Genomic DNA, 24,352 nt, shown 5'->3' on the forward strand with positions numbered 1-24,352 from the left:
CTGCCTGGGGCCAGGGAGGGCCTTCGCGGGGCTTCCTTGCACTCCCGCCGGCCTTGCAGGTCCACTGCCGGGCCCCTCATGGGACCTCCAGGACCATTGGGGGCGGGGTGTGTGGCCTTATGACACACCTCCGGTGATGTCAGGGGGTGTGGCCTTATGACACACTTCCGGTGATGTCAGGGGGTGTGGCATATGATAATGAGTTATGCTAATGAGTTCCCCTAGCTCTTTTTCTACAAAACGACCCCTGTGCAATATCATTTGATGCCGCCTTCAAAAGGTTCTCAGAGCTTGACCTCTAAAGGTTACCTCCATTGATGATGCAACCGTGATCTCGTGCATAGAAACAGGCCTTAGTAAAATCTTTGGGGCATACACAGATTTTACTGAGACTTGCTTCCAAGTAAATACGCTTGAGATCATAGGCTCAGTTGAATTATCATTATAATTAAACATGTTTCAAATTAAAGTATAACGCTTTTCACTAAAAAGCAACGAAGCCAGTTTCTGAATTTCCTGCTTTTATGCAATGTTCTGACATGGCCTTGAGTAATGCATAAATTAGTTTCAACATTTTCATACTTTTAAAAATACCACACCCAACATTTTTTTTAATGCAAAAGAGTCCACACATCGAGGAAGAAAGCGAAGATTACATGCTATCATTTGGTAAACAAATTAAGAACTACACATTTTTAAGATGTCATCAGTTCACAGGAAAAAACCGCACTGACAAGATAATTTGAATTTTAAACCCATATTTCAAGGGAATATCATTCATGTTAAAGACAACTGTTTTACAAACCCCCTCAATCAAAGAGAAAAGTTAAAGCAAAAACTATATTCTCAACTAACAGGAGAGGGGACAGAGATCACAAAGGGGAGGGTTTTTCCCCCCTTAATTCAACTTTGGTATACCAGGAAGGCATAACCTGGAGATCAACAGTTTCTGGCATTTAATGGTTAGATTTAGCACAAAGTTCTGCAGACAAATCTTGCCCACTAACAGAGAGTATAAGAACAGACATGACTGTCATCACATTAGAAACAAAGCAGAAATCACATCACAATAATGAAGGTGGGTTTCCCAAATATGCCCCCAACCACCTGCATCTTTATACCAAACACATACATGCATCTGTATTTCAACATTATCCTTAAACCGTCGCAGAGTGGAAACCAGAACTGTTGCCAGGATGTGTATTGTGGCAATACACAAATTCTTTCTTGTGATCAAGGATCCCAGAAGACTTAATCCTAGGCATTGTATTTCTAGAAATTAAACAGAATGTCATGAATATTAAACATAGGCATTGGAATAAAACACAAAATGTTCTTTCCTATTTGCTCAACACATACTGTTTATGCTGTTTTGTTTTTACAGATTTTATCATGTAAGAAAAGAAGCATTACTCTAGCAAAAAATATTCCAAAATCTTTTAGTCAGCGCCCAACTTCTGGAGAAAAGGGCCATTAATCAATTAATCCAAGTATGTATTTACTTGCCTTCTTAGGTTTCCTGAATTTCTAATCTCCTCTTTGTCTAGTCCCATAGAAAGAATTCCAAATAGTCAATTAAAATATATTTAATGACTTCCTTATAAGACTATACATTTTCTGGGGTTGCATTTCTCTTTGGCCCTTAAGATTAAACAAAACATTTTATTTTATACCTTGATCATCAGGATACATTTGCAGTGAATGGAGTACAGTGTCTGCCATTCCCTGTTGTAACAACATTTCAAGAGCACCTGAACATTCCACTACAGAGGAAAGTATCTGAAATCCACATTTCTGAATGCCAGGACTCCCAATAAACTAGAAACAAAAACACAAATATACAGTCATGCCATGTATTAAGGAAGATTAGATTGTTTCCATTTATTTTTTCTTACTCTCTGTCTATTTCAGTTTGCAAACAAGATACATGTGGCAGGTTTACCTCTAAGGACTGTTTCAAACAATCACTCATGCTATATATTAGCAGCTCTGCCTTTACTTTGAGCCACAGAAATCTTTGCAATGGAATGGAAGAGCACTCGTATCAATCAGGTCACACAGCTGGCAGAGGATGCTGAGGCTGCAGAAGCATTTGAAGATGCAGCCACAATCATGGAGTTGCATCTTGTAGGCATGTACAGGCCAGTTGTCCACAGGAGCTATTTCCCATAGGGCTGTCAATTGCATTTGTCTAGGGCAGTGGTTCTCAACCTTCCTAATGCCGCGACTCTTTAATACAGTTCCTCATGTTGTGGTGACCCCCAACCATAAAATTATTTTCATTGCTACTTCATAACTGTAATTTTGCTACTGTTATGAATCGTAATGTAAATATCTGACATGCAGGATGTATTTTCATTGCTACAAACTGAACGTAATTAAAGCATAGTGATTAATCACAAAAACAATATGTAATTATTTGTGTTTTCCGATGGTCTTAGGCGACCCCTGTGAAAGGGTCGTTCGACCCCCAAAGGGGTTGCGACCCACAGGTTGAGAACCGCTGGTCTGGGGGACAAGCGACTGTGTAAATCAGACTTGTGTAAACATACCTGTAATATTTCAAAGTGCCAAAGCACTGCCCATAAAAATTGAAAACACACAAAAGCTTGTGTATGAAAAATGGTCTAAAGCTTTGCCACACTTCACAGTTTTTAAACAGTTATCTGATAAAAAGTTTTCCTCATGCACATTGAGTTATGAAACAAAAATATCTTGCCCTACCCTGTTCAAAGCATCCAGGACTAGTGTGTGAGCCCCTTCCAACAAGCATTGGTTTTTAATGACTTTTAATGTCAGAGCTAGGTCAGCATCTCCTGATGAGCTATTCAGCTGTTCTTTCATTTCTCCTGAAATATATGGATATAAATATACATACATACAAGCCAGAAACAGTATTTCCAGAGTAAACAAAAACACCGTAATAAAAATTAGTCAAGAGGTTGGAACCAGTGATCCACCAGCAAAACATGTTGACAGTTATGTTCCCACCTGCCAGCAGTCCCTTCTCACTATAGGGACTGTGGGACCTGAGAGAACTAACAACCATCTGGATGGGGGGGGGGGGTCAGCCACACAGAGGAGGGTGAAGGGGTCAAAATCACCTCTGGTCTCAACTTTCTAGGAACAAAAGGCACTACTGGGAGAGGCGAAAGCAGGAAGGACCCCAGTTCTTGTGCCCACAAATAGTGGGGTTCAACCCAAGGGTTTTTAAAAAAATGTATATGAAAGCCCAAATCACATCATTATTTCTTTTACAATGCCAGAAGACCTAACTCACAGTCTAGACGAAAATCAGCTAATTGTGTCTCCCTTATCCTCTTTCAATATGAGGATATCATTGGTTAACTCATAAAAGCAGGGACATGGCCACCCTCAAGGTAAGCACTAAACATATTTAAATCTTACCAATGTTCTTAACTAAGCATGTTCTTAACTCTCTGACTTTAGTGGATAACTTACATTAGAAGGCAGGCACAGGAAACACATCTCAATTAATTCTCCTAGACCTCTCAGCAGTTTTCAATACACTGTCTATGCATCTTCTAGAGTGCCAAGCTGCATCAAGGTTTGTTTTTCAGTTCTCCTGGAGCAGGCCTTACTCTAGGATGTAGCCAGGGTGCCTTTGACCAAATACAATCTGTCCTAGAGAAGCTTACCCTGGACACAGTTACACACATGGTGGTGACTTCCAGACTGGACTAACATAATGTACCCCCTACATGGGCTGGCCCATGAGACATTCTTGAAAGCTTCATTTGGTGCAGAATATGTCTGCCCAATTACTGATGGAGTCATGCTGCTTTAATCACACTACCCCAATCTTGACAAAGCTTTGGACAGCTTCCAATTTATCTCCAGACCTTGTGAATGGTGCTGATGCTGATTTCAAATGTGAAAGCCTTAAATGGCTAGGTAGAAGATACTTCACTTTCTCCAGAATGAATCAACCTGTATATCACGTGGAGAAATTGTGTGGTCTGTTCACCTGCTGTCGGAGATTCAGCAGGTGACCACAGGTAAGGCCACTTCAGCGATAGTATAAAGATGATGGGAATTCCCTAAGTCACAAAGTAAATTGTAATGTTAATTTTACTGTAACTGTTCTGTTTTGACAGTATTTATAGGAAGCCACTCTGGAAATTAAAAAAAAAAAATAGGAGAGAGTATTTCTCAATAAAATAAAGATCAGTTTGTGCCCTACGTATTTTGTGAATATATTTTGTTTGTGGTAAAGTAATTTTGGTTGCTTATACATGGTTTACAAATAAGCTAGCTTGTCCTCCCATTAGCAGATGCTGATCCAATTCGTGCTTCACTATAATTCACAAAAACTGACTATGATAACTTCAAATTCATAAAGTTGTGGTCACCATGTTCCTTCCTTTTAAATCCCAATAGGGAATATTAAAAGAATACTTGAATATGGATTCCGTATAGTCTCTCATTTGGCCTACAGCTAAGCTAATATTCACTGTGAATTTACTTACGTGGATTCATAAAATGTAATATAATTCGAAGTGCTTCTAGCTGTATAGATGGCAACTTTTTATGCCTCTTCATAATATTTACGACTCTGGATGCAGCCACTGTCATTATATCCAGAGGAGGACAACTGGAAAGATCAATCAGGTAAACAACTGAACACCACATTTCTCAGCTACACATTAAAGATCAGTCTGTAATATTTTTCCTTTTTATGAACTAAACTATATTTTTTTAAAAAAACAAAACCTGCTCACTTAAGACCCCAACAGAAAATACAACGTTCATGCCTCTGAGTCTGAACAATACCTATTTCATTATTCTCTGCTGAGATGCAGAGATCCACACAATTAGCTCTCTCTGCTCACAAGCTTTGGACTTGGTGTTTCTTCAACAGCAGCTCCTACCTGGGCCATACAACAAACTATGGAGCTTCAAAACTCTTTGGACTTCCAAAAGCAGGTGCTGACGGTGCAAGGAGGGAGCTGCTGCTCAAATACCACGCTAACCAGCTGCCATGCAGAAGCCATTTGACAAGTTGCTCTGTTCTGTGGCTGTTATCACATGGCAGAGTTACTCATGTGCTGTTGCCCGTCACAGGAATGGAGACTTGTACCTCAACACTCCCAAGTCTTTTTTTTTTAAAATAAGTTTGTGACAGTGTGGAAAACAGCACCTAAGGTGGACAGGTGAGTTGCAGTATGTTAAGAGTCATTACAAATGGCATCTACATCAAAAGTACAACGTGGCCTTAACTAAGATCTTCATTTTCAACACAGCCCATGTAAATTTTATTACCTTCCTTCAAAAGTATGGTTCAGTAATTTACAAGCACTTTCTGCGACTTCAGGGGAGGTGGAGTATTTCTTCATTATCTCCAACACGTTCATGTGTATTCCTTTTGCCAAGAGGATTTTCCTAATACCAACTACAATTAAAAAAAAATGCAAATAAATCTTGTGTACAGGAACACAAGCACCTAACTTTTTAACTTTTTTTTTTTAAAAGGTTTTGCCTAAAGCAACCAAATGGAGCAGCAATGAGTACTGTAAAGATGTGCCTGGGACAACTACGGCCAAGAGGCTCTCTCCCCACTCCCTCACCCACTGAATTCTCTTTACCATCTTGTTCTGATAGAGTTGCCAAGGCATTTGCAGCTGCTTGGAACACCTCTTTTGAGCTGGAATGCACTAACATGGCTAGCATCATCTCTCTGTGCACTGGGAACCTAAAATAAAATTAGCAAAAAAGTACAATATCATAAATCGAAACAGAGGTCTGTGAATTCTGACACTGTTCTCCCACTATCAAGGGATCGCAGTGCACCCCGGGCTAACGTGCCATTCCAGGAGCACAGGCTGTTATCTTCTTCCACTGCTTTGTCACCCCTTCCTGGGAAAGCCAGCTAAAGCGACTCACTGCATGGACTGACACATGTACTGGACTTCCAAGGTACCTAAGGGTGAGGTAGGGGAAAGGCTACCACAGCCTACACTGTTCATGTCAAAAGGAACCCTAGCATCCTCTTTGCTCCAGTAATGTATTCAAAAATCCATACACATATTGGCTTCCTGGCACAGAAACAAAGCTAAGAAAGGCAGCCACACAGTTTTCATGTATTCTGTTTCAGGCTTTTTGCAATATAAATATTCTAGAACGATGTGACTTGTGAACAAACACTGGTGCCATCTGTCTTAAGATAGCCTCCAGCTCCCGATTGTGTGTCAGATGGTGGCACAAAACCCCCCTGAGCTATATATCTGGACAAAGAGTGTGTGTGTCACATTTCCAGGCATTCAGTTCAGGCTACTGACTTTTTCTCTTCATCTCCAATCTTCTCATGAAGACACTGTTGATACATAAGAAGATTGTTCAAAGCCCAACATGCAGCTTCCTAAATGAAAAACAGACAAAAACTTTATTTGGAAAACGCACTGAACTGAAACCTTTCCCAATTATTCCAAGTATAATCACCAGTACAATTTGTGGCAATGATGAAAAATTAAAAATCAATACAAAATGCCACATTAGGAATGTAATATATGAAAAGCTGATTTTAAAAACTTCACCACATAATCTTCTGAATCTATGAGATCATTTCCTAGGACATATTTCATTTCACAAGGACCCCATCACCTAGAAATTTCTTGAACACCACCACATACGTTTACATCAGAGTGAGTTATGAGCTGCCAATAAGTCTTTATTTGTTATGGTCATAGATCAGCCAAGATTGACACACAGACAACATCATCAATATATCTACATAACAATAAAATTTCAAAGTCACATAGGCTGATTTGAATAGTATAAATTTCAATATTACAAACAAGATTAATAAAAAGACTTAACCAGCTCCTTCCTTGTTGAACATGCAGAGGAGCATTAGCTGCAAACACCAAAATAGATCTCCTGAGCTCTGCGGGATCTGTTATATTTGTAAGCAGCCCTTCCTTTGGGGTCAGACAAGGCTGCCAACTTCCAGGTGGGGCCTGGAGATCTCGAGACTACAGAAATCAGTTAATCTGGAGAACATGGCTGCTTTGGAGGGTGGACTCTATGCCATTATACCCAGTTGAGGTCCCTCCTCTCCTCAAACCCTGCCCTCTTCAGGCTCCACCTTCAAATCTCCAGGAATTTCCTGGCCTGGAGTTAGGATCAGAGCTCTGACATGAAGCTACCAGATGGCCTCCCATCCAGATCCTGACCACACCCAGATCTGCTTTGGAGATAGTATTAGACTCTTGTGAATCCACACCATATGGGAAGCCCATGTCTGTCTTGGAGAACAGCCACATTCCTACTCTGGTTGAAGTACTTATGAGAGTCCTATGATGATAACACACTAACTGTTGCGCACACTAACTGTTGCACACTTTTAATCAACAAAAAGAATGGCTAACCCTATGGAAAAAATATTGGAATTTAAGACAATTCAGTTGTTTTGACAATACTGACTCAGGCTACATGATTACCAAGCCCAGCTGTGGCTACATCATGGCAAACTACCTTCTCTCAGGTTCATTTCCCCATCTGTAAAATGAGTTTTAACAGTGACAGCAGACATCTTAGAAAGCAAGACACTGAAAACTGTAAAGCGAAATCTGCAAAAACTAAAGTGCAATATGAACATTCTGCAGTAAATAAACGCTCAAGAGAACTATTTTAGCCAGTGTGACCACTGGCTTCCCCAGTTACTCAAGACCTAGCCATATACCAAACACTTCCTTCTATACATCTATATTTTTCTTACCTGTACATCAACATTTTTTCGGTGACACCTTAAGGCTTTATAACAGGCTTCCAGCCAATATAATTGCTCCCCCTCCTCCTTTTCTTCCTCCTCTTTTTCTTCTTCCAAATCTCTGTTTAAAAATATTGTTTCCGCTTGGGAGGGAAATTGTATTTATTTGTAGTTTAAGGGGGGGAAACATATGCACTTATTTTGAAATTCTAGAACAGATTTATAAAGGTGATGAAATAGGGTTGCCAGCTCTGAGTTGGGAAATACCTGGAGATTTGGGGGGAGAAACCTGAGAAGGGCAGGGTATAACGACATTGAGTCCACCCTCCAAAGCAGCTGTTTTCTCCAGGGCAACTGACATTGATCATCTGAAGATCAACTGTAATAGTGGGAGATCTCCAGGTGCCACCTAAAGGCTGGCAACTAGGGTTGCCAGGTCTGGTTTGGAAAATACCTGGAGACTTTGGAGCTGGATCCGGGAGAGGGCAGGGGTTGGGGAGGGAGGGGCCTCAGCATGGTACAATGCCACAGAGTCCACCCTTCAAAGCAACCATTTTCTCCTGGGGAGCTGATCTCTGTCAGCTGGAGATCAGTTGTAAAAGTGGGAGATTCCCAGGCCCCAACTGGAGGTTGGCAACCCTACTGGCAACCCTATCATGAAACATGATACTGATCGAACACTATTTGCAAAACATTTACTTTCATTTCTGAGTACTTTCCATAAGGAAAAGAAAACCTGACATGTATAATGAGGAAGCATTTGACAGAGTTGAACAAAATACATTTGACTCAAGGTCTGAAAACTGTGAACTGTTGTCATAAAAATGAAACTCAGCCATTGATATCAGAACATTTTTGCAAAATTAAGCTTCTCTATATGTCACAATGGACATATGATTTACCATCCAAATAATTAAAAATCTTACTTAAACTCATTTATTCCTTTGGTTTGCAGTTATCTTTATTTCCAATAGCTTGTAAAAATGTAAAAATGCTTTAAAGCCCATAGCAATGTTAAGATTATGAAGTCTAAAACTGTGTTAGCAGTCATAGGTTTCTTTGCAAGCAATTGCCTCATCCTTAAACCAACGTAATTATTTATAGCCTCTCAAACAGAGGGGATATACTGGAGTTATCTAATAAAAAGTAACTAGTCGTCTTGATAACCAGAGCATTTTTTAAATAATAGCATGGATTGTGTGCCCCAAGGATAAGGCTCTCAGGAAAATTAGGTTAACTCCCCCTCTCTCCTCCCCCCCCCCCCCCGCCCCCCCCCCTCCTATAGCCTACTCACGAGAGTGGCAAACTGAAATCATTAAAGCCTTCAACTGCCTTTCCAGAAAGAAAGTAATGCAGCTTCAGAAATCAAGAGGAGTTTGTTCTCAGCAGAAATTGTATACCTTGGCGATACTGTGCATTTATAATGAGTGAGTGGACACTTTTTCTAAGCATTGTTCTACTCTCCTCCGTTTCATGATATCAGCATTCTTGTGAGATAGGGTTAGGGCGAGGGAGAACAACTGGCCCAAAATCACCCAGCAACTTTCTATGGCACAGTGGGATTCACACCTGGCTCTCCCAGATCTTAGTCTCTAACCACTGCATCAAGCAAGATTCTGGTATGTAAGACTATATCCCTGCTAACTGCTAGGAAGAGCATTTTACAGCTTAATTTGCTGCACCCAAGATGGATACTGCTGATGCTTGAGTCTACCCTTTTGAGATGGATGAATGCCCTCCAATAATTAAAACAGAGATCAAGGGTCTAATAAATCAGATGGGAATTGGTAAGGCACCAGGTCCTAACTTGATCCCTCTGGAACTTTTTCACTCAAGCACTGATTGGTGGGCAGAAATTCTGGCACCTATTTTTACCGAGATCAGTGAGACTGGGATAAAGTCTACGATATGGCGCCATGTAATAATTGTGCCAATCTATAAAAAGGTGACCTTTTGGATCCACATAATTACCATCCTATTAGTTTGTTATCCATAGTGGGAAAGCTATATGCTTCCATTCTTTATAGCAAGTTATCAGCCTGGTTGGAAGAAGAGGCAATTCTGGGTCGAGAACAGGCCAGATCCCGAAAGGGCGCTAGTGCTGTTGATAATTGTTTCACCCTCCAGTTCTTATTAGACAAATATACTAACTTTAATGATGGAATGCTGGACCTCAAGGCTGATTTTGACTTAATACCTAGAAAAAGGCTCTGGGAGAAGTTGGGGGACATTTCTATGGACAGAAAGCAGAATGTTTCAATAACTCTATGATTCTCCTTCTGCTCAAGTGAGGTGTGGCCCCTCAGGTGAATTGTCAAGTCGAATTATACTGATTAAGGGTGTGAAGCAAGGTTGCATATTTGGCTACTGTTATTAAATATTTATATTAACAATCTGTGCTCCTTCCTGTCCTGTAATGATTTCCATTCACCATATTTAGCCTCTCTTAAGTTGCCAGTACTATTATATGCTGATGATACAGTATTTCTTGCAAGATAGATAATGGGAATGCATAGACTCTTACATTCCTTTTCAGATTATTGCTCAAAAAGAAGGCCTGATTATTAATTAATCTGAAGTTCTCCTTTAGAGTAAGGAACAAGGTAACAGAAAGTACAAATGGTCAATTGCTCATCATAATATTGATCAAGTTGAGTAGTTTAGATATCTGGGAGTAATGTTTCAAGCTAATTTTTCCTGAAGACCCATCTGAGTTCGGCAATGAGAGCTGCCACTCATTTAGCTAGAGCCATCACAAGATTTTTTAATACTGCGGGAGGACAATATGTCCCAGCTGCAATTTATGCCTTCAATGCCAAGGCTTCTGGACATTTATTGTATGCAGCAGGTATTTGGATTAATAAAATAACAGAAAATACTGGCTGCTCTTTGTTAAGCTTTGTACACTGCATTCTGGGAGCCCCAAAATGTGTAAAGATACTTTTGCATGCAGAACTAGGAGAAATATCTTTGGAGGCTAAAGAGTGCCAGGGAGCATTTAATTTAAAAATAAAAAATTTAAAACATAATAGTGAAAAAGTTCTTTTGAGTCTAATTAGAAGTGAACCTTATGGATCTAATTGGGATAGGATGGTGGAGAATAAGCTGTTAGGCCTAAATATAACAAATGAAATGCTAGTTCATGCCAATTTGCTAAAATACCAACTGAAGGATCTAGATAACAGAAGCAGGACCTCTACAGCCCGGAAAATGTGTTCTACTTTTACTATTGGTATTGCCCTGCCAATTAAAATGCCAAGATATTATCTTCTGCTGACAATTACTAAGGTATAGTAGGTCATTTATGTTAGCACAGTTGAATGCATTGCTGTCTGCTGTTTTAACGGGAAAATACCAAGGCATACCATTTTCTGATAGATTATGTACCTGCGGTTCAGACTGAAACTATATATCTATTCCCCAAGTGTGGCCCTCATCAACGGATATCAAAATCTGCAGACTGGGGCTGCACAGGAAAAAAGCATATAGTTCTGCAAGCTTGGGGGACCACCCTGGGTTATAGAAAAATCTGAAAACTTACAAAAAATACATTGGGGGTTTATATCTCTGCTGAAAACAAAAACATTATCTGCACATGAGCAGACAATGTACCTATCTCCCCTTTAAGAAGTGAGGGGGAGGCTGGGAGCCATGGTGGTCCCAGCGGTGTTGCCCTTCATGTGTGTGTGTGTGGGGGAGGCCAGGATCCACGGCAGCAATGTTCCCTCTAAGCTGTGGGGCCTTGTGAGCAAAAATTCTACTTTGTGAGCTCCTGGCAAGTGATTTGGCTACTGCATAAATTAGTTTGCTCTGGAGCCCTCCTTCCTGAGCAAAGACAAAAATCTGTGAGCTGGAGGCTAAAAAACCGTGAGCTAGCTCACACTAACTCAGCTTAGAGGGAACAGTGCACGGCAGTCCTGGCTGTATTGTCCTTTGTGGAGGGGGAGGCTGGAAGCTGTGGCAGTCCTGGCCACATCACCCTTCATGTGTGTCAGGGAGGCCAGGAGCCACATCAGTCCCAGCCATGCTGTCCTTCATATAAGGGGGGGAACGGACGCTTAGAGCCATGGCAGCCCCAGGCATTCAAGCAGCAATGGAAGCCAACAGAAAGTAGATGGGAATTAGATAGGACCTCCAGAGGCATTTGATGGTGGCTTGAGGCACCTGTAGCAGTTGGAGAGGGGCACTAAAAGTAAAGGGCTAGGGCAGGCAGGTATGAGGGATAAGGGAAACTTAGGAGGAGGGAAGTAAGCAGATCAGCAGCTTTGGGGAAGGGCTGTGGCTCAGCAGCAGAGCACTGGTTTGGTATGCACAAGGTCCCAGGTTCAATTTCCAGCCTTTCCAATTAAAAGGATCAGGTAGTAGGTGATGTGAAAGACCTGAGACCCTGGAAAGCTGCTGCCAGTCTAATACTGACCTTGATGGACCAGTGGTCTGATTCAGTACAAAGCAGCTTCATGTGTTTGTGTGTGATGGGATTGGGTAAGAGGACAAGGGAGGCTGGCATAAAAATAATGAGGCTGGTAGGAGTATGGGGGAGAAGGAGCGGAAACACTCATTACGGGGCATGCTGTTTTTTTTAAAAAATCCTCTCCCTAACTAAACATGCCTGCTCCAGCCATAATACATAGTAGTATTCACTACATGGACCAAAATCTCCTTGTTGAAAGTCTTGCTCAGCTTAGAACATGGAAACTTCAACAGGGTTCTGCATCAATCATGGCCAGGTACCAGGCAAGGATGATTCACCCATGAGGCCATTTTCACCAGCATCCTCACGGCAACCCACAACACCAGCTCTAAAAATGGCAATGAATGTAATGCAGGAGGAATATAAAGGCTTTGAGTGCAAGATATAAGGGACGGGTGGACATAGCAGTTGATTTGGAGGCTGTCCAGCTACTGGTTTTGGCTGGATTAATTGACAGACACTGAGCAGAACGTAGTTATGCCTTAATAGATATTAGTTTTCTATTTCAATATACATGACTGCATTATAGCAGCAAATAGCATACAGAGTTGAGAAACCTCCTTCATTTATATTTTATAGGTACTTACTGAGAAGAGCCAAGCAGCTAAGGCCTGCAGCCTGTAGTTTTGCATTTGCAGGGTACTTTTCAACAGCCTGTACAATGACTTCATGTACATCATTCAACACAAGGATATTGTAAAAGTTTCCTGAAGAGTGGAGAAAATTCAATAGCTGTAGCATGAAAATAAAGAACTCTATCCCAAGGAAACCCAGCTTTATACAGCAATTCCACTCCCACTCACCTCAAGGTTAGACTACTGCAACGCTTTCTACATGGGGCTGCCTTTGTCGCAAATTTGGAAGCTGCAGCTGGTGCTGAATGCAGCGGCCAGGTTGGTAGCGGGTGTCTCTAGATGGGATCACATCCAACCTGTGCTGAAAGCGCTGCACTGGCTGCCTATAGCGTTCCGGATTTGCTTCAAAGTGCTGGTGCTTACCTTTAAAGCCCTACATGGCCAGGGTCCGGCATACCTGAAGGACTACCTTTCCCCATACAGGTCCCAAAGAGCACTTCGGTTGGGGTCACAACACCGTCTAGTGACCCCGGGCCCTAAGGAGGCCAGGCTTGTTGCCACAAGGGCCAGGTCCTTTTCGGTGGCGGCTCCTACCTGGTGGAATGAGCTCCCGGAGGAGATCAGGGCCCTGCGGGACCTTTTACAGTTCCACAGGGCCTGTAAGACGGAGCTCTTCCGCCAGACCTTTGAGTAGGAGCTGCCACCGCCACTACCACCAACGTGTGACTGCAGAGCAGCTCCGCCGGGTTGGGCTGACTGGCCACCTGAACGTCGTGGCCCACGGCATCCCCCTCGTTGATCCCAATGTGATGTGCAATAGGGAGTATGTTAGTCGCGATGATCCTGTGAGTTGTCCACTTTTGCTTAAACTGTTTTAACCTGTATTTTATTGCACTGTGTGCCTTAACTGTTTTAACTCGTGGTATTGTATTACATTTGTGTCTTGTAAGCCGCCCTGAGCCCGCGTGCGGGGAGGGTGGGGTATAAATGAAATAAAATAAATAAATAAAATAAATAAATCAACTTGCATTTTGAAGGAATTGCGGGGGCAGGGGAGTGATTCAGAGGGACAGCAGTGGAAAAACCTTGGCACTTTAGGTAAGGGTAAGTGCACAGAAGCTCTGCCCAACACCTTCTGAGTTCTCAGCAAATTTACAACTTCAATTTTTTTTACAATTTTGGTGACTTTTGGATTAAAGATTTCCAAAAAGTCAGTTTTAAAACCCAATTTATACTTGTAAAAGAAATTTAAAAGATGCCAAAGATGTAGTAATCATGTGCTAAGAACTGTTTCCTTTATGAAGTACCACAGTTAAGCAAACATACAATATAACTTGGGTCTCCCTAGACCTCTTCTCCAGTTCAGTGGATTTCCTCCATTCCATTAAGTTTGTTACTGCTGAGTGAGGATGTAGTGTATTCAAAGCTGCCTTGAATGCATGACATGTTGTGAAACATCTAACTGAACTGTAATGTTAAGCTTTGTCCTGGGATCCAAAACCAGCCAATAGTATTGCTAGCCCAGGAAGTAACAAGCCAATCACTTCAAGCAAGCTCCCTAAGCAAGCTCCCTGAGCGGGAACTAATATGATTGGACCTTATCCCTGCAACCTCATAGGTTGATATTTGTACAGTGGGTGTGGCTATATTAGCAGGGAATGTTTAAAAGCAGGACAGCTGCAATGTGAAGGCTGTTCTGGCTATCAGATGTTGATCCGTGTTCGAGTTGTGTTCGAGTTGAAGAATAAAGTTGTGTTCTTGCTGAATCACTCTCCGACTGCTTTGTTAAGTGAGCGACTTAACAGAGGATATGCTCATCAAGATTGTCTAATTAGTCATTTGTGTAAGCAGGATACTAAGAGCCACTCAGGTCTGTGCACTGGGGTTTCATTGCTATACTTTGCACAGCCACAACTCATGATAAAATAAATGATGCATTAGAAGGAAGCCGCTCCCCAAATTGTTCCAGGATTCAGACTTGAAGGGACCCATCCAGCAGCATAAGCAACTGACTCTGTTCAGCGCACATAACTCCCTGCTGCTCAGGGGTGCAACACCTGCTTATCGTGGCAGCCTCACCAGAGTTAAGCAAAGAATATTATATTCTTGTGTGGCAGAATTTTAGTCAAGACTGGACCATTTCTGTCTGGGCCTTTTTCTGTGCCTGTACAGAATTGGCTTACACATCTCTGCTTGTTTCAGTGGTGTCCCATAATGCTTTGCAAGCTAGAAGCAGCTATATTCCTTTCACTAAGTGCACAGGCTGTCTACTAGATGTTATCTTGAGTTGGCCTTTTTCCTACAAGCATTGCTTAGATTTTTAGAGATACTGGTGCCAGGCAGACTCCAAAACATATAGATATGAGAGAAAGGCACCCTGTATCCCTACCCTTGTACTGCCTCTCTGATCTGACAGATCATAAACTTATAAACTCTGATCTGACAGATCATAAACTGTCAGGCAAAAGTTCATACTGGCAAAAGTTCATATTATCAACATAAGATCGTTTGATGTTTGTCACTTCTGGTACATTTGTTGACTGACATCTCCATTGGTGCCTATAGCTTGCAAAGAGCATAACTATGTTGCTTCAAGATTTGTTTGGGGCTGTCTGGCCAACACCCCACCTGTATCTCTGGGGTCTTGGTCTGGCAGTGCAGGAACATTCTTGCTTTTTAATAAAGTGTACACTATATCAGGTTTTGGAATACTCTATATATGCTATGAATGTTACTTGTGTATGGTTTAAAAAGTTAATAAACATTTTTAGTTCAGAGCAACTGGTCTCTCTGTCTCTCTGGTTCCCTAGCCTGTCTCCAAGCACTCACTGAAAAGAACCCTCAGGGGTTTGGGGGCTCCAGGCAGAGGCCTGGATCTCTGAATTCCCCTACATCTTATTTTACAACTCACCCAGTGTAAGTTTGTGCAACAAGCAGCAGCTCACTTCCTGAACTGGTTCACTGTGGCGAAAGACCTTCATCATCTCCACTATGACATTGTAACACCTCACATTTCCAGACATAAGAACTTCCACATTGCTGGCTAGAACACAAAGAACAAACATACTTGAATAAAAGTTCAAGCTATTTTTGCTTACACAACTGTCAGATTTTCTTTAATCTGGTTGGTACTTTGGCAAACACAAAAGGGTTTTTTAAAAAAAAAAAAAAAAAACAAGGGGGAAATCCTTTAATAAAGAAACACACTAAGACCGATTCTGCAAAAGCAGTTGTTGCGCTCTCGGTCTCCCGTTTCCCCTGCTTGTACTGCTCAATTTCCCACTATTTGCTGCAAGGCCACATTTTGACTGTGATCACACTGGCGGCTTGACGTGATATGGTGCTGCCTCTAATTGAACCAGGTTAAAGTGTAGTGGGATATATCAGCCACACAGCACACCCTGCTGTGGGTTACCCATGGAGACATTCCATGGTAAAGGATCCACATTATTGTGGTGCCTCAGCCATGAAGCGAACTGCAAAAAAATTCCAAAAACCATGTGTGTGTGTAGTGCGCATGCGTGCGCATGTGCACACAGGCAATTTTTAAAAACTGCCTCCGTAGCAGCAGAATGGATCTGCAGGTTCACACTGCCAAATCTATTCTGCGTGCACTCCCCCGTGTTCAGACATCCGGCCATGCGCAATGAATGCGCGGGGGAACAAAAACACCACTTCGGAAGTGGTGGCTTTTAAACCCAGTTCCGAGTCACCCTCTGATGGAGTGAATACGCCTGGGAAATGCCTGACAGATGTGGCTGTGTGATCGTGCCCATTTAATTCGTTTGTAAAATGTGCCTATATCGGGCCAAACTGCCAGTCTGAACACAACCTTTGACTTGCAATCTCCCTCCGATTTCTCCCACATCTTCTTGATCCTTATTTTTTAGAATCAAGAAGATGTGGGGGGGAATTGGCGGGAGTTGCGGGTCAAAATGCGGCCTTGCAGCAAATAGTGGGAAATTGAGCAGTACAAGTGGGGGGAAGACAGAGGGTGCAACAACTGCTTTTGTGGAATTGGTCTAAGCCATGGGTGACTCAGAGCTGAACCAGTGTTTGACTTTTCACAGGCTGCTGAAGACTCATTGTGAGTACTTGATATTCATTATCACTTTTTCATGATTTCCTTGGTATGACAGTAATCCAACACCATGGAAAACGTTCAATTTGATAAAACACAACAAAATTGAAAACGGGTTCTTACAGTCTTTTTACTACCACAAAACGAGAACAAGGTTTTTAAAAGATCTCACAACTGTTTATTTCATCAAGAAACGGACTACAGTTTGTGCTCTGCAACTATGCAATCAGCAAAACCCAGTTTTTGAGCTTGCCAAACCAATGGTGGATCCTTCATACAACTCACAAGAACTTTACCTTAACATGACTAACCAAAAAATCTCCATGTGATGGGAAGAAAGCCAGCACAACAGTTCACACTAAGTTGCATTCAGTATAGAGACTTCGCAGTATCTCATGACTGCACTGAAATGTTCCAGATTCTTACAATAGTAAAACAGTGCTCAGAGAAACCTTTATTTTGCAAATATTTTCCACTTCGTCTATAGTTACACCAGCTGTAGGAAGGGCAGGGCACTGTGCCAGCAAGTATCATTTGTATGGCTCACACCCACCTAAAAACACTCCTAGTGTTACCTTGAGTTAATAAATTGTGTTTACCTTTAAGTCCAGAGTTGACACCTCCATCCCAGCATTTGCCCCAAGGGACTGCAACCCCACCGAAGGTACACTGCACCAGCATGCCTTGATGCTAGAGACTGGCAGAGTAGGGAAACTCAGCAAAAGGAAACTCACTCCTCTTGCTCTATTGCAGGAGTGGCCAAACTGTGGCTCAGGAGCCGCATGTGGCTCTTTCACACATATTGTGCGGCTCCCTGCAGGGTGGCTGGGAAAGCAAAGGGGAGGCATGCCTCCCCAATCTGTCTTCCCTTTCACAGCCAGTGTTCCCTTCCCTGGGTAGGCTTGAGGTGGGGGGAGCAGAGGAAGAAAGCCAGTGGGCTTGGAGAAGGTATTTGTCTCTTTAAATCCCTTCTCCAAGCCAAGCCAAACCAGCTGGCGGGCGGTGGGGCAGGGGGGCTTGAAGGATGCATTTAAAGTTGCTTTCTTCCCACTTCTTCCTCTCTCCTCCCCCATCCATTTGCGTTCTCTCTCTCTCTCCCCATCTAAAGTTAAATGTGTTATCCAAACCCCGCCACACCAGCTGGCTTGGCTCAGAGAAGGCATTTGTCTCCTTAAATCCCTTCTCCAAGCCAAGCCAGTGCAGCAGTGGGAGAGGGGGCTTGGAGAATGCATTTAAAGTTAAAGGCATTTTCCAAGCCCCCACCCTGCAGCCCTGCCCACTGGCTTGGAGAAGGGAATTTGTCTCTTTAAATCCCTTCCCCAAGCCAAGCCAGTTGGTGTGGGGGTGTGGCGGGGGGGGGTTGGAAAACACATTTGAAGTTGCTTTCTTTCCACCTCTCCCTTGCTCCCTCCCCATTTATTTGCTTTCTTTCCGTCTCTCTCTTTCCCCCTTCCTTCCTGCCTTCCCCATCTATTTGCTTTCTTTCCACCTCTTTGTTTCTTTTCACCATTCGTTCTCTCTCCCTTCCTTCCCTCCCTCCCCATCTATTTGTTTTCTTTCTCTCCCCTTTCTTTACACCTCTTTCCTTCTTTCCATATTTCTCTTTCTCCCTTCCTTCCTCTCCCTCCATTTATTTGCTTTCTTTGTTTCTCTCTCTTTCTCACTCTCTTTTCCCCTCCCCCATCTATTTGCTTTATTCCCCCTTTCTTTCTCTTTTCCTCTCTTCCTTCCTCTCTCCCCCTTCCTTCCCCCCTCCCTCATCTCATTTGCTTTAATTGTTTCTCTCTTTCTTTCCACCTCTTTCATTCTTTCTTTCCACCTCTCTCTCTTTCTCTCTCTTAGACAAATAAATTTCATTAGCAAACAAAGAAATGCCATTGGACAAATAAATATAATCCTCAATATCTGTTTTTACTCCTTTTGTTTTATTTTTGGCAGTATCATTTAATCTTAATAAAAACAATTGTGCATATTTTCCAATAAAAACATGTGTGTAATATTTGTTCACGTCTTGTGGCTCTCAGATATCTGATGTTTATCCTATGTGGTTCTTGTGTTAAGCAAGTTTGGCCACACTTGATATAGACAATATTCACTTTTCTATCAAATACACTTGCTTTACTGCTTTAATAAGATAAAAGTCATCATTTAAAACTTAGTTGATATAAAATATTGTACTTGGCACATTTAAGAAATTTAAAAGTATAAATGCCTTAGTTTTTGAAAACTGCATATATACCTGTCATGGTCTGCCCATTGTACTGTGAACCGAGATGTAACTTCTTGACTGCAATAACAGATCAATTGCAAAAATTTTCTGACACCGATAAATTAATATTTCTGCTGTCAGACGCAGACCCTACAATTTCCTATAGGATAGCACTTTTTGCCTTAGCAGCTAGTAAAATCAGGGCCAAGAACATAGGAAAATGAAATTAAATTGAACTGTAAAATGGCAATGTAAAACAGCAATGTGTATATGTTTCTGGAGATGGGTATCTATATTTAAGATTTTAATTAATTTAAATACTGAATGTGCAGATTTTAGAGCTTATTATATTTTAAATCTAATTCAAATTCCAGTGCTGTAAGTTGTCTAATTTGTATATTGTTTAAATTTAAATTTTAAATTGCAATGGCCAATGGCTATACAATAAATTTTACTACTACTACTGCATATATACCTAGTAGATAGGAGAGACTGCTACACCCTATGCTACTTTAGCAGGGATATCTTTTAATTTTTGCCATCTGAGAGGTATGAAACATAGAAACTGAAATTAAAAAACAAATGTTGTAGTAAACAAAGAAAGTGTATTATTGGTACAGAGACTGTCACAAACCTTTACAATAAGATTAGCAACATACTTGAATATAAAGTTAAACTTTATATCATTGAAAATATTTAATAATGTATTATACTCATACTCATGACATATTAATTGCTGACACAAATATACACATTTAAACAATAAATATGTGTTTGAAAGTAGTTTGTATATATCTAGCATGTACATGAATTATCATTATTTAATGATGTAAATTGTCTGACAAAATTTTTCATAACATACCTTTTGAGTGAGGTATGAGCATCATTGAATTGTAAAAGAAAAAAATATTTCATAGGATTTGTTTATTGCTCCCCTCCCCAAAACAAATTATGAAAAAAGGTTAGTTTAGAAAAAAATCGAGAAAAAAATCAGGGGGACAGGCAAAAGGTTATTTGCTATTGCTGTTTTACTAAGGTAACATATTTCAGCATCATCCACTGTAGCATGGTGTCAGATACACTTAAACCTAGCTTGGCAATGAGTAGGAGCCTGGGGAGGGGGGACTGTTGGGTGACAATGACGTGTCACTTCTGGGAAAACCTGTAAGTGATGTCATACCTCTCTAGGGCCCCTGCCACACGGGATGGCTGAAACGCGGCTACTCAGAGCCGCTCCAAACTTGAGATGCCGCAGCAGGATCCCACGGATCCCCTGAGCCGCGGTGCATCGCTCCCCGGCACGATCAGATGCCGGGGAGGAAAAGTCCGATGGGAGGGGGAGGCTGCCGAACTGCGCATGCTCAAGCATGCACAGTTCGCCCGGGGGCCGGGATGCGGTGGCGCAAGGACGCACCGCCGATTCCACAGCCCGGCTTGAGGCGCTCCAATGGATGCAACCACCTAGATAGGTGGTTCTTTTTTACGGCGCAGTATTGGCATTTGGGATGGATCAGGGACGGAGACGGCACGCTCCCCAAATGTTGAGGTGGGATCGCGCCCATTTGCTCCGCCCCCGTTCCGTCCCGCTCCCGGCCCAAATGGGCTCGAATGAACAGGGCCTAGGAATTGGCCGAAACTCCGTGGTAAAACCACAGTTTTTGGTCATTCCTAGAGAGGTCTGATCTCACTTCAGGGAGTTTTCCTGGAAGTATCACCACCTCATCAGACTTTTAATTTTTTTCTCTCCTGATGCTGCTTTGAGCAGTGGTGGAAAGTGCCAGCCAGGGGGCTGGCAATCCTAATTATACCCATTGATGTCAGTGGGCTAAGACATAGCTTTTGTCTTCTAAACAACTGAGGGTGCAATCCTATGCACATTTTCCTGGAAGTACTACAGAACATCATGGAACTTATTTCTGAGTAGGCATGTATATTATAATACCACTAGTTACTTATTCAACACCATTCATTTGGAAAGTAATTTACAATTCTTATTATACACATCTTCAGAGTGGCCCTGTGAAGCAACTAACTTTAAATCCCATTTTACAACTATGGATCTGAGATTCACAGTGAAAGAGATACTTGCCAAAGACCATATAGCTAGGTGGAGATTACCTTATATTAGCTAGCACAAATTCAAATCCACATATCTGTCAGTTGCAATAAAGCTGCGGGACCTGCAGGACCGCCTTTCCCCGTATGTTCCCCCGAGAGCACTGAATCTGAGTCACAAGACCGCTTAGTTCTCCCTGGCCCCAGGGACGCCAAATTAACATCTACCAGAACCAGGGCGTTTTCCGTGGTAGCACCTGCATTATGGAACCAGCTCCCCCATGAGATCCGTGCCCTCCGGGATCTTTACCAGTTCCGGAGAGCGGTTAAGACGGAGTTATTCCGCCAAGCATTCGACAACTTGGATTGAGTATGTAGCACTTTATAGTCGCCATCCTGAGTAGGTTATACTGAGTGTAAATTGTGATTTTAATGTTTTGTATAGATTGTTTTAGACGAGCTGTTTTACTGTTTTATTGTTGTACGCCGCCCTGAGCCGCTTCGGCGGGAGGGCGGGATAAAAAATCAAATAAATCAAATAAATAAATTATGCATGTATTGCCTTAAACTCAATATATTGTAGCTTCAAAAGGTAATTAATATAAAAACTACAGCAATAATGTGATTACAAGGTTATTAGCCCCCCCAAAAAGCTAGGGTTGCCATCCTCCAGGTGGGGCCTGGAAACCTCCTGCTATTACTACTGCTCCCCAGACGACAGAGATCAGTTCCCCTGGAAGAAATGGCTGCTTTGGAAGGTGGACTCAAAGGCCTTATACCCCACTGAGGTCCTTCCCCTCTCCAAACCCTGTCCTCCTGAGGCTCCACCCCCAAATCCCCAGGTATTCCCCAGCCCAGAGGTGGCAGCCCTACCAAAACCACACTTCTTATATTATGGTTTGGAGCGTGAGCTTGCTCTTCTGCTGTCTTGTTCAAATGGGATGATCTCCCTCACTCACTCCTTACTCAGTGCTTAGAGCTGCCTCCTTTCTACCAATCCCCCCCCCACACACACACTTATTGACACCCCAGACAAAATGTTGCCCACTGTATTTCTGTCTATCATGCTGCAGTTCAAATCTCAATATTTGCCTTGCTGGGAAATTATTTCCAGGGACCCTGTGCAGACATCGTAACCCCCAAAAGCATCCTGATTGGGATTTTTTTGCCTTTGGACAAAGGCCACAATTCACAAGGCCCCAGTGCAAACAGATGGAAAATCCCCTTCCTTTCATCACTCTATATACTACAATTGTAATACTTACATGGTCCAGCCAGTGAATGTAGAGAACAAAGTGCAAGATGTACTATGTTTTCTTTCTCTGGGAATTTTTTCAGCACATTGAGTATGATCATATGATCTCGGTCCTCAACAAATTCAATTAGCTGCTCCTCTGGAACTGTATTTAAAAATAAAAACATTAAGTGTAGTATAGACAGATTTATTTCATTCCACACAGGGATTAGTCATGTTCCATTAAAAAAAATTCCCGAAGTGTCCTGCAAATGTATCGTACTGTTGTACCATGTAAGCCGACCTGAGCCCGCACGCGGGGAGGGTGGGATATAAATGAAATAAAATAAATAAATAAATAAATAAAATGGAAGAAAGTATTAATATTGACAAAATTTATTGTGCTGTCAAGAGACTTTGGTGGAATTGCAGCCACACAGTCAGGGAGGCTCTGTCCTAACTCCTCCAGGAGAAGGTGGAATCTAAAAGTCTCCCAGCAGCCTCCAATATATTTATCAATTTTCATTCATAGAACATAAATGAATAGCTGCACCTGGGACAGTGCAAGGTATTTTTATGGGTCTCATTGGCACTCTGTTAGTCTACCTGGGGAGAGTCTTCGCACCTGGCTCAGCCCTGCACACTGACTGCTCACCTTTAGAGGGAACTGCAGCCATCCAAGGCTGAGCTTCTCCACCTATGGAAAAATTCAACAAGCAAAACGAGGAGGAGAGGACCAACTCAGGCTCTAGAGAGAAAAGGCTGGAAAAAGAACAGCCATGGAGCAATTCCTGGGGATTTGGGGAGTGGAACCTGGGGAGAGAGCTCAGTAAAGCATAATGCCATGGACACCACACTCCAAAGCAGCCATTATCTCCAGGGGATCTGATCTGCTGTCTGGAAATCAGTTGAACAAATTTAGAGTCCAGTGGCACCTTTAAGACCTACAAAGGTTTATTCAAGGTATGAGCTTTCGTGTGCAAGGCACACTTGATCAAATACATTGGAATAGAAGGTAAGAGTTCAAACTTACAGAGAGAGGCTGAGCAGCAAATTAACATGTAACACGATGAAGATGTTTTAAGATATGCAAAGACATCTTCATCATGTGGCTCAGGGTTTTTTTGTAGAAAAAGCCCAGCAGGAACTCATTAACATAATAGGCCACACACAATACCAGAAACTCATTAGCATATTGGGCCACATCCCTGACTGTTAGATCGCACTAACAAAGGACTCTTAGAGTGATTCAGCAAGTGATTCAGCTTTATTGGAAGTAACGAACAAGCACTCAACTCAGTAAGAAACCAGAACAGAAAACAGTGGGAGCTTATGCTCCTTTTAAACATAACCGGGCTAATGTAGCCACGCCTATTTACAATTAACAACCAATGAGATTGCTTAGTTAAGGACCAATGGGAGTCTTTCCCTCCTAGGGAATGGTATCGTTCTGATTGGTCGCTGTTACGAAGCGACCAATAGGAAGTTCGCTCAGAGGAGCCCTGGCCTGGCTCGAAGCTTAACATGGGAGTCCTATGAGGTGATTCATGTAATCGTTTCTGTAATGTATTCAGCCTGACATGCCCGGACTTGCCCGGGCTGGCCAGGCACAACTCTTCAATAGCTTCATGTCCAAAGACAATGGGTCCGTAGGATCCTAGCCGGCCCCAATCAGAGGCCAGCTTCTCAAGCCGGGAGACCAATGGTCGCCCGGTTACTGTAAATAGCCTATCGGGAGTAGGGGGTGTGTTTAGGTGTACTTGGTGGCGGGTTTTCTGAACATATATAAACCAGCCTGCGAGCTGGTCCCTTCGTCTTTGTCCTGAACTAAATAAAGGTATGCTTAGCTGAATCACTCTCCGTCTGCATACTTTTCACTGGCGACGAGGATGGGATTCCCGACCCCATGAACAAAGACCCGGACGCCAACGCGAGCACCGCACCGAGCCCCGACGCCGAGACCTCCGGGAACCGCGCCGCTTCGCTTCCCAGCTCTCC

General features: G+C 42.4%; 1 protein-coding gene across 1 annotated transcript in view; it reads right to left on the reverse strand.

Moving 5' to 3' along the window:
* Positions 1 to 24,352, reverse strand: part of LRRK2 (leucine-rich repeat kinase 2) — a 149,513-nt gene that overhangs the window by 95,529 nt on the left and 29,632 nt on the right. Inside the window, 11 exon segments of the mRNA XM_015422529.1 lie at positions 1,133 to 1,272; positions 1,674 to 1,818; positions 2,725 to 2,849; positions 4,491 to 4,615; positions 5,284 to 5,413; positions 5,607 to 5,713; positions 6,300 to 6,379; positions 7,739 to 7,872; positions 12,788 to 12,907; positions 15,687 to 15,818; positions 22,386 to 22,520. Coding sequence (XP_015278015.1) covers positions 1,133 to 1,272; positions 1,674 to 1,818; positions 2,725 to 2,849; positions 4,491 to 4,615; positions 5,284 to 5,413; positions 5,607 to 5,713; positions 6,300 to 6,379; positions 7,739 to 7,872; positions 12,788 to 12,907; positions 15,687 to 15,818; positions 22,386 to 22,520 — 1,373 coding nt within the window.

This window comes from Gekko japonicus, unplaced genomic scaffold (assembly GCF_001447785.1).
Source record: "Gekko japonicus isolate JY-2015 unplaced genomic scaffold, Gekko_japonicus_V1.1 scaffold1338, whole genome shotgun sequence".
Classification (NCBI taxonomy): Eukaryota; Metazoa; Chordata; class Lepidosauria; order Squamata; family Gekkonidae; genus Gekko; species Gekko japonicus.